This window comes from Thalassophryne amazonica, chromosome 23, assembly GCF_902500255.1.
Source record: "Thalassophryne amazonica chromosome 23, fThaAma1.1, whole genome shotgun sequence".
NCBI lineage: Eukaryota > Metazoa > Chordata > Actinopteri > Batrachoidiformes > Batrachoididae > Thalassophryne > Thalassophryne amazonica.
In genome coordinates, this window is record NC_047125.1 from 25,721,984 (window position 1) to 25,735,380 (window position 13,397).

General features: G+C 41.1%; 1 protein-coding gene across 1 annotated transcript in view; it reads left to right on the top strand.

Moving 5' to 3' along the window:
- Window positions 1–12,948, top strand: part of LOC117505418 (neurexin-2-like) — a gene marked incomplete at its 5' end in the record, with an annotated part of 131,807 nt that extends 118,859 nt beyond the window's left edge. The window contains 3 exons of the mRNA XM_034165063.1: window positions 498–671; window positions 10,579–10,719; window positions 12,917–12,948. Of these exons, the coding sequence (XP_034020954.1) occupies window positions 498–671; window positions 10,579–10,719; window positions 12,917–12,948 (347 nt within the window). The remainder of the gene's footprint in view (window positions 1–497; window positions 672–10,578; window positions 10,720–12,916) is intronic.
- Window positions 12,949–13,397: the final 449 nt, after the last annotated feature.

Genomic DNA, 13,397 nt, shown 5'->3' on the forward strand with positions numbered 1-13,397 from the left:
ATGAGACCATCAAAATATGGTAGTGTGGGCTTTTATATCTTTTTAATTCAAGGGTTTTAAAAAATTTGCATTAAACATTTTTCTTCAGAGAAGTTCTCAAATATTGAATGAATGTGCAAGAAGGAGACTAGATTTTTGTGTAAATTTGCGATCAATTGATTGAGGAATTTCATTTTGTTTGTTTGTTTTTTTGTTTGTTTTGTTTTGTGTCGTAGTCACATCTAGGCTCCTGATGGTCAAAATTATACAGCAGTGTACATAGGTGGTGGAACATCTGCTGATTGACGTTGGCATCTTGTCAAAATGTGAGTCTTTGACTGGTCAAGCGGGTTGCCCAAAAACCTAGCCATTGGTTCGACTCGTTTGATGGGTGATGGAAATTAGGAGCAGGTGTATTTGAAGTTGCATGTAGCTTGAAACAAGGTTGTTTGTCAGTTTCTGTCATCTGCCTTTGATATTTCACCATTGCATGAGTTGTACTCTGTGTGTTCCTCCAGGGGAGCTGTACATCGGTGGCGTGACAAAGAACATGTACAGCAATCTGCCCAAGCTGATTGCGTCCCGGGATGGGTACCAGGGCTGTCTAGCTTCTGTTGACCTGAATGGGAGACTACCCGACCTGATTGCGGATGCCCTCCACCGGGTGGGTCAGGTGGAACGAGGCTGCGATGGTGAGTTACACACGGAAATGTGGTAAATTTGATTTGACGGTAACCTATTTTAACCCTAGAACACTAAGTCTGTCAAGTCACCACCCATGGCATAGGTGGTAATCTCCCAACATTATTGTTCCAGTATTAAGTAGTTATTTGGCATATTGAAAGTTGAAAATATTACTTGCAAACGTAAACTTAAATTCTGGGGATGTAGAGCGCTGGATGGCACATAGGGTTTTAAAAGGTCAACCAAATTGGACGGTGCTAGACCATTTAAAATATTAGGTTAACAGCAAAACTTTAAAATTTGATTTCACGTGGACCACAAGCCAAAGTGAGACTAATATTTGGGCAATAAATTAAAATTTTGTTTTCCTGGTTAAAACTGTAGCATCATTCTGACCTGCGCACCACAGTATGACATTACATTAATCACTTCTACAGCTTCTTGACACTGATCCATAGCCAAATCACAACATGCTGTTTTCAATCACTTTACATATGCATATATATATATATATATATATATATATAGCACGTAGGGTTTCATCGGATCGTCCAGATAAGACGGCGCCAGTCCATGAACAACCTTATAAATCAATAATAAAACCTTAAAATCTGCTCTGAGAGACAGGGACCTTTATATGCTGTACATCCACAACAGTAGGTGTGGCCAAATCCCAGTAAAGGGATTGTGTACACCTCAAACTGGACTCCTTTCACAGGAACTGGTGGTTCTCCTTCCTTTGATATTATTTCAACAGTTGCAAATGCAAATGACACCTAAAATGTATGGGCTTTCACCATCAATCTTTCATTTGTTCTGGTTTTGACTGACTGTGCACGGTTTGCCAGTCTCAGGTAAGCTTCAGTGATGGGTAGTTAATCCTCAAGATAAGAGTGGATTTTGTTTATAGCATTTCCCTATCCCCCAGTCCCTCCACCGTCACATCTCAATGAAGCACTCAGCATTGGAGAGAATGGGCTTGATTTCCCCAATGGCCGTGCTGGTCGACTACACGCGGCACTGATCCAGTGTTCCCCTCACTCTCGATGCCCAATGCTGTGACTTCAGTTAGCCGTATTACCTGCCAACAGTTATATACTACAAACACAGGCAAAACTACATTAAGCTATCACAGTGGGTCCTTCAGGTGTCATGCTAACATGAATTAACGATGGGACGGACTGGGGCACCAACAGTTGTAATTGACCAGTTTTCAACCAGAGGACCATTTTCACCAGTAATGACACATCTATACCCCTGGTTGTTTGAGAGAAAAAAAAAAAATCATTCTTGTCCTGATATACAAGAAAACCTCATTGTTTACCTAATTTTTTAGACTGAGAGGTCAATCGCAGGAATCGTATCTTGTCACCAAGACGTCAAGTAAAATGAACGGCATCGATGGGGTGATGCAGAATTTACACTTACTTGCACATAATCTTCAAATTTTCTATAGTTTTACTGACGTTAACATGGCAATACTTATATTAGGTATTGTCAAATAATTACCTGATGGACATAAGCATTGCGTGGCCTCTCGAGCTTGAATGGTTGCAGAGATATCCTGGAAAATGTGTTTGACAATTAAGATAAGCAAGTAAAACCATGGGTTAAAGATCTGGGACAACCAATACATAAAACTATCTTTGAGTTCTGGTCACGCTACCCCTTTGGTGCAGACCATTCTTCTGAATTTTACACCGTCCACACAGGTGTAAATGGGTACTGTCCTTGGCTGGGGAAGTTTCTACTGGGAACCACCCAGGCAGACAACTGGACCATCCCAAACACTTGAAAGTAAGACGCCCCCTTTGCCTTTTCCAGCAATTGGGGTCCTCAACGCTGAGACTCTTACATGCTAGATTATGCTCAGAGAAATGTGCTATATTGCCAAAATCTCATTTAACACAAGGTTATGTTGGCCAAGTGGTTTCAGTGCAGAAGGGTTCTGGTTCAAACCCCACCCCTGCCACCATGTAATGTAAAATGTGCCAAATCAACATGCAGATCCATGTTGGATCTGCTGTGGCGACCCTCAGTGAAAACAATGTAGCAGCCGAAGGGGCTTACTGACATTCCAGAAGTACCAAAGAACCCAACACCACATCCACCAAACTAAAGACCTGCCTTGGATCTGGGATGGAAACCACCCAGGCAGACAGCCGGTCCATCCCCACCTCTCAAAAATAGCCATCGGTCTGTAACAGCCAGGTCAAATGTGGGCATCCACTGGGCATTGTGAGCTGGATCTTGCTGATGTTCTTTTACAATGCAAGTAGTAGTCCTCCTCCGAGTCTCCCTTCATAACCATATGAATGACACAATGTAATTTCAGGACTAGTGCCAAAGGCATCTAGTTGTGTAGCTCTATTGGTTGCAGAGATATCCTGGAAAATGCATTTTTCTGAGTATATTTTTTGGTGAAGTTGATCTTCACGTTTGACTGATTTGCCAATCTGGAGACAATCGACCAAGAAATGTTCCAATGAATTTTACTGAGAATGTGCTGACCAAATTCAAAGACATTTTAAACAAAGTCATACCCACAAGTGATTCCAATGCCCTATGCTACCGCTGGCATATATGCTAATTTATGCTTTCACTTTCAGTGTCTAGATTCCTGAGCTAATCGAGCCATCGCAACACTGCTGAAGTTGACTTTCATGAATTTCAGTCATGTTCTGAGTACAGCTCATTGGCAACTAAAGTCCACACTGACGTGGTTCTAAGGTCATTGATTGCTTGTCAGTTGGGGATGTTTGGGATCAGAGGTGGCAGCCGGTCCGGTCTCTGTAGACGTGGAAGCAAACAAAGGCCATGGCACAGAGCTTGTTTTTCTGGCTTTCTACTGACTCAGCACATCACAACAACACAGAATAAGAAAGGAAAGAGAGACTGATCCCCATAAAAAAATAAAAAAAAAAACACGCTGCCTCGAGCTATATAAAGACTGAAGGAACAGGGGTAGAAAGAGTACATGGGTGAAATATAAATCGGTACACAGCAGTATTGTAGGTACTGCAGTTTCATTTGATAGAACTGGTAGCTTTAGGAAAAAGCAACCAGAACTCTTGGGAAGGAAAAAAAAATTGTCCAACCATTAAAAATATCTTGGCTTCCTTGACTAATAACACATTTGTTTGAATACGCATAACTCAATACCTTACTACTCTTGTGTCTCTGCTTTCTGTTTTACTTTGTTGTAGTCCAATAAGTGGATTAAGCCGGCATCAGTGAAGTATGATGAGCAAAAACCCGATAGAAACTCATACACGTGTTTATTGTCCCTCAAATAGCAACCAACTTCTTCATAAACAACCTTTATCCAATACGGAGACGGGTTTGTAGTTTCCGGAATCTGTGTCGGAGTTCTTTTTATCTATAGGAATTATTTGAGCATAATCTCTCCAACATTAGTGTTCCAGTATTAAGTAATTATTTGGCATATTTAATGTTGAAAATATTACAAATTCTGGGGATGCAGAGTGCTGGATGGCACATAGGGTTTTAAAAGGTCTACCAAATTGGACGGTGCTAGGCCATTTAAAATATTAGGTTAACAGCAACACTTTAAAATTTGATTTCACATGGTCAATAAGCTAAAGTGAGACTAATATAATATAACAAAATATAATTTTGTTTTGATGGATAAAACTGTAGCAGCATTCTGACCCGCGCACCACAATATGACATTACATTAATCACTTCCACAGATTCTTGATACTGATCCATAGCCAAATCACATGCTGTTTTAAATCACTTTACATATGCAATGGGTCTCGACTGTACTTTGTACTATTTGCTATGTCAATTTCAATTCAATTTAATCATCTTATAAAGCGCCAAATCACAACAAAAGCTGTCTCAAGGCACCTCACAAAGAACAGTTCAATAAAATAAATAAAAATTAAAAAATTCAAATACTTAATTAAAAACAGAGGTTAAATAATAAAACAGACAAGAAATAAAACTTATTTGAGCGTATTTCAGGTCTTTTGGAACAATGCCTTTAGTTACTGAGAGTTTAATTATGTGCGCTAAAGGGCTTGACATATACTTGGCTCCATGACGTACAAATTTAGAAAGAATTTTATCCAACCAGATATTTAGAGAATAACCCTGTTGTGTCTGATGACGTGTCGGAGTTTTATCAGCAACGCGTTAGCGGAGCCGATAAAACGGATATTTTCGACCGTATATAACAGCAGGAATGTCCGACACATCATCAGACACAAGTTGGGTTGTTCCCATTCTATTCTATCCAATTCCATCGTTTGCATGGTTTATTTTTCTGTAGGTAATTCGGTCGGCGAGGCTTACCATGAAGGAGTGAGCCGCCTCTCCAACAGTGGTCAGGGCGCGGAGTAATCCATCAAATGTGAAAATCCAACAAACATGAAACAGTAATTCTGTATCAGAATCCACATCAGTACTTCGTACGGGAGCTTCAATTCACCCAATTGGCGGTGGCATGCGACTTTCTCTCACTCTGAGCTAACAGCGCTATCAGCTAACAGAGTGAGCAGGCAGTCTTCTGACAAATTGAGTCTTGAAGGTTCCGAGTCCCGACAACACTGCGCACATGCAGTTGCGCGCGCATGCACTGTTGCGCGGGGAGGACAGGAATCACATTCAACAGTACTGGCATCGCGTCAGAATGCCAGTCAGGACGCGGAGTAATACATCTTTGGCCACCGGTCCAATATTTTTGTTCCATTCCACAGATATTATCCGCCTGATTATGTCACATGATTAACCAATCAGATTCACGGAAAAAATGTAATTGGATTAGAATACACTTTTTTTTCCCATGACAAAACATTTCTGTGTGGCTCTTTCCAAACCTGGCTTGACTTGATGGTAACTTACGAACTAAGTTGAAGCTGTAATATTTGTTAAAATGGTCAGCAGCCTCGGACTTATTAAAATTAATGAATCCATTAATAACCTGACTGTTTTGAGGTTTTGTCAAACTATTTACCTGTACCTAACGTACCGAGTAGGTTCCACAGTTTGCCTGGCTGTGATTTACATTCTTCCACCTTGCTTGCATAATATTCTAATTTAGCCTTTGCCGATTTGTATTGCACTTGATTTCTATAATATATAATTTTACTATACCACTCAGGATCTTTGGATTTCCTAAAGTTAGATTTGGCGTTTTTCATTCATAAGGTGGACGATCTCGCCACCAATCCATGGATTTGATCTGGACTTGATGCAGAATGTCCTCATAATAACCAACTCACAACGTAACACATTTAGCAGCATGTTGATCAACATTTTTATGTACCTTTCTTGTACATCGTACACAATAATGATCACTGACCCCAATAGGCCAAACCGCCCCGTAACAACAAGACAACTTGGCACCCATCGTTTAAACCACGAAAACTGAGTTCCTTCACAGAATTGATCGATCAGTTCAATATTCAATGGTTCCATGTTGAGGTACTTATCTCCCAAAACACCTTTGAAGTTTCTGAATGAGCAAACACTTCTAAAATTGAACACAATTATAAGAACCAGGAATGAAAAACATCCAATCGCCATAACTGACACAAGCTCACCAACAATCAGCAGGCTCCGACGGCAAGACAACTAGCAAGTTCTGGTGGACCTGGTGGTAGCTAGAACCTGGGTCCGGTGGTGGCTGGTTGTAGCTGGAGTCTGGGCTTCTTGGTGTTCTGCAATGCATTTGTTTCAACCAACTCAAAGATCTCGGCGTTAATAGTTAGCCGCTGTTTCAAAGAAGATAACTAAAGTGACACTTGATAAAGGAAGCAATAAAATAAAAAGCAGCCAGGGCCGGGCGGCTTTCATCTTAAAGTCCGCAACTTATCTGGATCTGTGCATCGATTCTTTGTAGTTTCTTTTCTTTATCCCAATGCCGCTACTCCTGCTGCTCTGTGCTCCATCTGACTCTGACGTATGCTATATTAATGAGAATGAATTATACCTAAGAAGAAAGTTTCCGTGACTTCTCCAGCCGAGGCTGGTAGACCGAGAAAATGTGGGTTGTCTCGTACAAGGACACGAATGAATAGCTTGAGTGGGACTGGAATCCTGGTCTCTCTCTCAAAGTCAAGCCTATTTAATGGACAATATATCTGTTTTGTGCATATGTGCGACCCTCAGTAAATCAGGTTCTTAGAGTATAACCTGACAAGATTTATTGCTGTGGAAATGTTGTTTATCTTGACGTTATCCTGCCACGTTGGCAAATGACCTTCGTGTTTGTTTTCTTTGGGCTCGATCATAGATTTTGGCTGTAGCCACCCTTGTTCTTGGATATTTCTAGCCAGTGCAGCAGATGGAAACCTGAGGCACTGAAGACGTTCTGATGATACTTGAAGGAAAAGTAAAGAAGTGATCACGTTGACTTAATTATTAATTATGATAATATGCCTAATGAGCTCCTCGGGGGAACCTCTTATAAGCGAGTAATTACTGATGCAATTGGTGTGATTGGGTAGGACAGGCTAATACATGGGAGTGACTGAATAAGTGAGCATTTTGAAGGAGAAAATCTTATATATTCTTGATTTATTCATGTATTTTTGTCTTTTTTTCTGGAGGGATATATTTAATTGGCTGATTTGTAAATAGTGCAACGTGACGTCTGTTTATCTATGTGGAAACAAATTAGTCTGGCACCGGACCGTGATTATGTGGAAATGTGAAAATTTAATTGAGGATTTAATGTGAATTCGTGCAACCACCAACCTGACAGCCACCGCATACTTATTTTGGGCACAACACTTTATCTGCATCCTCATCTCGTATCCGTCATTCAACTTTTCCAACCAATTTGAGGAAGATGCATTCAAAATCTGGTTGTATTCCAAAGAAATGTAGTTATGATCTTTTCCTTCCCTGGAGTCCTTATTTTCGGCTGTATGTAGAGTATCTAGCTTGAGCGTGTTTGGTCATTTTGACTTATCGGTTCAAGCCCAAATATGTAAACGCTATTATTGTGCCTATCGTACTGGGAATCTGAATCAGGTGATGGAATTCCATGGAGAAATTATGCTGGTGAATTTTGTAATTGGCATTTTAAAAGCCTTCAGTCATCCGTAACAGTTGGGAGGGAACAACAGGCGCGCGCGCGCGAGAGAGAGCCTCTCTTCCGCTATTTTCCAATTCAAATGTGGCCCTCGTCTGACAATTGCCCCGGCTTTCAACCTTGAATTAATGTCGGATTTAATCTGAATACATTTCTAGGTAATATTAAGCAAACCACTTGCAGTGTGTGACTGAGTGGCTGCTGTTGGTTTCACTTTGTAGGTCAGTTTAAGGTACTCGAACATGTCACGCTGGTGTTCTTGAGGTGTAAGAGAAGGTGGTTATCTCCAGGTCTGTCGGGTGTAGAGGACGGAACTCTACGGCTTCCTCCTGGATGGGACACGAGTCCGAAGTACCCATTTAAAGAGTCACTCTCAGCACGATGTGCAGTTCGTGATCAGGGAATAGGTCTTGAGGGAGGGAAACTATATCTCTCAAGGCCATGATAAAGGAATTATCAGTGTGGGAAATGGTTGAGAGGGCAATCTGCCCACTCTGAACATAGGCCGCAATATCTCCAAGGCCCTTGCGGTCAAAATAACCAGATTTTATACATGGGTAGCCGCAGTGGTCGAGAGGATCACCTGATTGACATAACTAGTTCAGTGAGTAGAAAACATATTTTGCACCTAGAACTAATTCAGCTACTTCCCACATGAACCCGCTACATATCACCTTCACCTTCCCTATGACTTTTGACTTTTCTGTCCAAACATTCATCTACACATCTCCAAGGCCCCTGATTCCAAGCAAATCAAACTTGGCACATCGTTAACACTATTGGGGAAAGTTATCACCATAGCAACAATGGCCTAATTTGCATAATCATTAGTGCAGCGTCAGTGAATGGGGGGAGGAGTGCAACCTATTTAGGTTAAGGCACCTTGATACAAATTTGATCCCCGCACTGCTGCGCAATTCATCATGGCAATGCATCCTGCTTTGTCCCGCTGGACACCACGTTATATGAAATAATCATTTTATAGCAGATGATGCATTTGCTCTCAAAACATGGCTAATGAAACCATTCTCTCATCACTCCCAGAATCAAAGAAATTATACACAGCTGCAGGCTGTCTTATGCGCGTCACGCGGTGGATAACGCATTTGGAATCTTGTCTCAAACGTAAATATTTATAATATATATACTAATGGATCGGTAAAAGTTACATTTTCTGTCCTTCTCATGAGTTAGATCATGTATCTGTAATATTATGTTTATTATAGATGTAACATCTCGTCATAATCGTTCCGATGTCCTGCGCGCAATGAAACACATTGACACGCAGTGTTTTCAAACAGTGCAATGTTCACGACTAGTTCATGAAATTAATGCGTCCTAGAAGGTTTGAACACTTCAAAATTTTCCTTGCACAGTGGCACACAACCGCGCACAGTTTACGGCGTGTTTACTCATTGGCACGCCAGATTGCACGCCAGTGCAGGGATCGAATTCGTACAAGTGTCAAGGTGCCTTTAGTAGAGGCTGTTGTGCTTGAGCTTGGCACACAAAATTTTGACACAACCTACAACTAATTTCAAGATGCCCCCACTAGGGATCTTGGACTTTTGAATTTGCTAGTCACACACATCCATCTAAACGTTTGCCACTGTGTCTCCAAAGACCTTGATTGCAAACTAACCATACTTGGGACATGGGGCGCCTGAGTGGGGAGATTAGACACCATAGCAACATTGACCTAATTTGAGTATTAATTGCTACACAGGGTCATTAAGGGCAAAAAGTACATTTTCACTTGGAGACTTACTTAAGCTAGCCAGTTTTTAAAACATGCCAGGTTCCAGATGGCCTTTACTTTGGCATTGACTTTTGAGATTATTATGTATTTGGAATGCCTTTCCAGTAAGAAAATACAACTCCAACAACTTGACAAAAGCCAAGATTTTTATTTTTTTTATCGATAAAGCCGTGGTCACAACCCACCGTACTTGCACGTGCGTGCAGTCTACTTGCAAAAACATGGGCTAAATTTGAAGATCCGTACTTCGTAAGTACTGCCTCAGTACGAATTTAGGAGCACGCAGACACACGCAGACACGCTGTAGAGGTTTTAGTGCATGCAGAACTTTCGCTGCGGTCAGGCTGTGAATTCACCAGCAGTACAGATGACGCACGTTGTGAGTACCGCCTCAGTACGGATTCAAAGCAGCACATTTTCATTCAATTACTATTGAATTAACCAAATCCGTACGTAGGCAGTACGGATTACGGCACTCACCACATACTATGGAGGCCGACAGACTTGCATGCACAATGCAGCTTCTCACTTGAACTTGGACTTTATTTCCAAACGTCAGCAACACACACTCCACAGCTTCAGTCTGTTAACTAGCTGTAACTTTTCGAAGCAAGTAAACACTCGTACAACTGACCGCTGCAGGCTGGACATGCTCATGCATCGCCGATGCCGAAAAACACCTGCCGCTCCGGTCCCGCTCCTAAAAAAGAAAAGCGACCCCACACACACACACACACTGCTTTATTGTCAACTCTCTTTATCGTTACACTCCTAGAGACGTGCGTTGAAGTACTCCCTCCCTCCTCTTGCTACTGCCTCCGTACGTTTTCACAAAAACGTAGTGGCCGTGGCATCCGCAGAAAACGTACAGCAAAAAAAACGCACAGTGGGTTGTGACCGGGGCTTTACTCTCTGTCAAACAAATGACAACTACCTGCTATGAAGATTTAAAGCCAATGCCCAATCACATTCACATAAGCTTTTAAATCTTTCATATATTTCAGAGCTTTGAAAGCTCCCTAGTCTAGTTTATTTATCGTCACTCGCAATGGGGATCGACTTTTGACACTTTCTTTGGATATGTCCATAGGACCAAGTACCACCTGTACGGAGGAGTCCTGCTACCATCAGGGGGTGTGTCTCCAGCAATGGGAGGGCTTCACCTGCGACTGCACCATGACGTCCTATGGAGGCTCATTTTGCAACGACCGTAAGCAAAACCTTATCTGTCGTAAAATTGTTTTCACTGCGATTTGTTTGCAACTGAATGAATGCGTGGAATGGGTGCTCGCACTCAAGATACCACTTGGTGGCAACCTTGGAAGGAATTTTGTTGTAGTTCGAGTGATGGTAAAAATTGTTGGTCAAGTGGCGCAAGAGAGGTTTTACTCTTTAGAAAGTGTGAAGGACAAAATATCTGAATCCATTAATCAATCATTTAGCATTTGTAAGTTAATTTTTCTTTTCTTTGTGTGAGTTGGGAAACCATCATTAAGTTAATCTTTCTTCCAATGAAGTACTCATTTACTGCTGTTTAAGTGCTCTCAATTAGCATAAATGGGGCACTCGACTCGGCTGCAGACTTAATTTGTCATTGAAGCTGCAAAGACGGTTGCTTTTTTGCATACATAAAGATCTCGCCTTTGCAGTTTTATCAGAAGCATTTTATCAGAGCATTTATCATATATATATATAAACATTGTGTCTTGAATTACAAGTCTTTTAGTCCTTTTAAAGTGTAGTCCCTTTTGATTTTTTTTTCATTCATTAATTTCATTTATATAGTGCAACAAATCACAACAACGTTGCCTCAAGGTGCTTCACACAAGTAAGGTCTAACCTTACCAACCCCTACAGCAAGCACACAGGCGACAGTGGTAAGAAAAAACTCCTTCTGATGATATGAGGAAGAAACCTCAAGCAGACCAGACTCTACCAACCATTCATACAGACCATTCTACCAACACACTTGACGATACGAATATACAGGAATTTTTTGGAAATTTTCACTAATTACATCTTAAATGGGACATTCGGCTGCAATGCTATGATTGTGTTTCTTAGTATTCAGATAAAAGATTCACCATCTTATATCAATCACATGCTTAAACTTCACCTTGCATGTGAACAATTGCAATTTTGACCCACATGGGTGGAAAAATCAGCAACAAGGTGCATTTATGCTTTCTGTGACATCATAGGTTACATTGGGCTTTTTCCAGTCCTTGGACAGCCACCTTGGTCAACGTTAGCATCATGGAGCTGAAGAAGTGAGTTAGACCTACAATTACGAATAAAAGTGTGAAGAAACAACAAAACATTCAAGCAGATGCAAGGCAGCGGACACAGGTATTAAACGTAAGCTACTAGACATCCTGTTGTGAAGAACTTGGGATAAAATCTGGACCTATTTTACAAGAAAATATGACTGAATATCAACTGAACAGATAAGTCGACGTTCACAGCTCCGCCCTGTCAGTTGTTAAAACCAATTTAAGTTACAGTACTCAACTAGTAATAAAATTACCTGTAATTTTGCAGTCTACCACAGAAATAAAGAAACTTTGCAATAACAAAATTATGCAAATTTTGTCAATTTCATGTAAAATTAGAAGGGACGACACCATTAGGGTGCATTCACTCTCTGATGATTAACCCACGGTTGCCAGTGAAGCAAGAATTGTTAACGTCAAGCTACGTCGAAATACGCTAGACTCATCAGGAGCTAAGTCAACATAAGTCGGGCGTCGCTAACATTCACTGTGATCCTGGGAAAATTTTCAACATGTTTAAAACTTGTGACATTCATGCCAAAGCAGCAGTAAGAGTGGACCTCTGCTAGTATGCCGTTACTGCTCCGTTCACCTCTGCTGGCCAACGTCTGAGGTTTGATTGGATGCGCCATCTCTGGACCACTTAGGCATGAAGGAATAGGTCGGACGAGTCTCAACGATGCACCACTCGCAAATGACCCAACTGCAGAGTTATGTTCAGTTTATATAGCTTGCGTCCCATGACTTCTTAATCTTTGAGTCAATGATGAGCTCTGGAATGCGCTACTAATGCGTCTGCTCTATAAACGCAGATAAACTATGTCCTATAGTAAGTCAGTAGATCATTGGCAAACATCGAGCTCCACTAGTACAACGTTGCTCGCCTCTGAGCTAAGTCTACCTGTGTGAAGACAGGAAATGTGGACCCCTGGAAGGAGATTTTTGAGAATCTGCTACATCTGCCAGCGTTGTCCACTTTACCTCGTAGTGTGACTGGGCCCTTATCTATGAATATCAACAGCTGACAATATCAAAATGACAAAATTTAATCTCATTCCTTCATTTCAGCAGGATGCGCACTGCACGGTAGTCATCATCCACCATCTGCTTTCCTCTTACGTATGTGTTACTGTCACTTTTTTTTGTTTGTCGTAGTAACACCTCAGAATCTACAACTCACAGATTGAGAGTGGCTTCTCAGCTCCTGAGGTGGCTCAAAGGCGTGCTGTTCAGAGAAAGCTGCCATGTGGTCACCCACAGAGTGGAGGACAGGGAGGAAATTATGGAAATAGGTGTGAAGTGATTCATCTGCTGATGTAGTCGAACGGATGCTGCCCCAGGTTCATGGTCTGTTATTTGGAAAAGCAACTTGGTTCTTCTACTTTGAACACCAAACCCTGCTGTAACTTACAAACTAGTCTGGCTGATTGAGGGAAATGCATAAATCAATGATTAAAGACATGTTGCTGATGCTGTAAAACAGAATTACTGAATCAGCAATGTTTAAAAAAATATATTTTAAATTGTTAAATGCAAAGTATAAAACATCAGTGTGGCTTCTTTAAAATAGTAATAAAAAAGTAAATAAATAAAAACAACACATTAACAAATGAAGAAAGTATAGTCCACTTTTAAA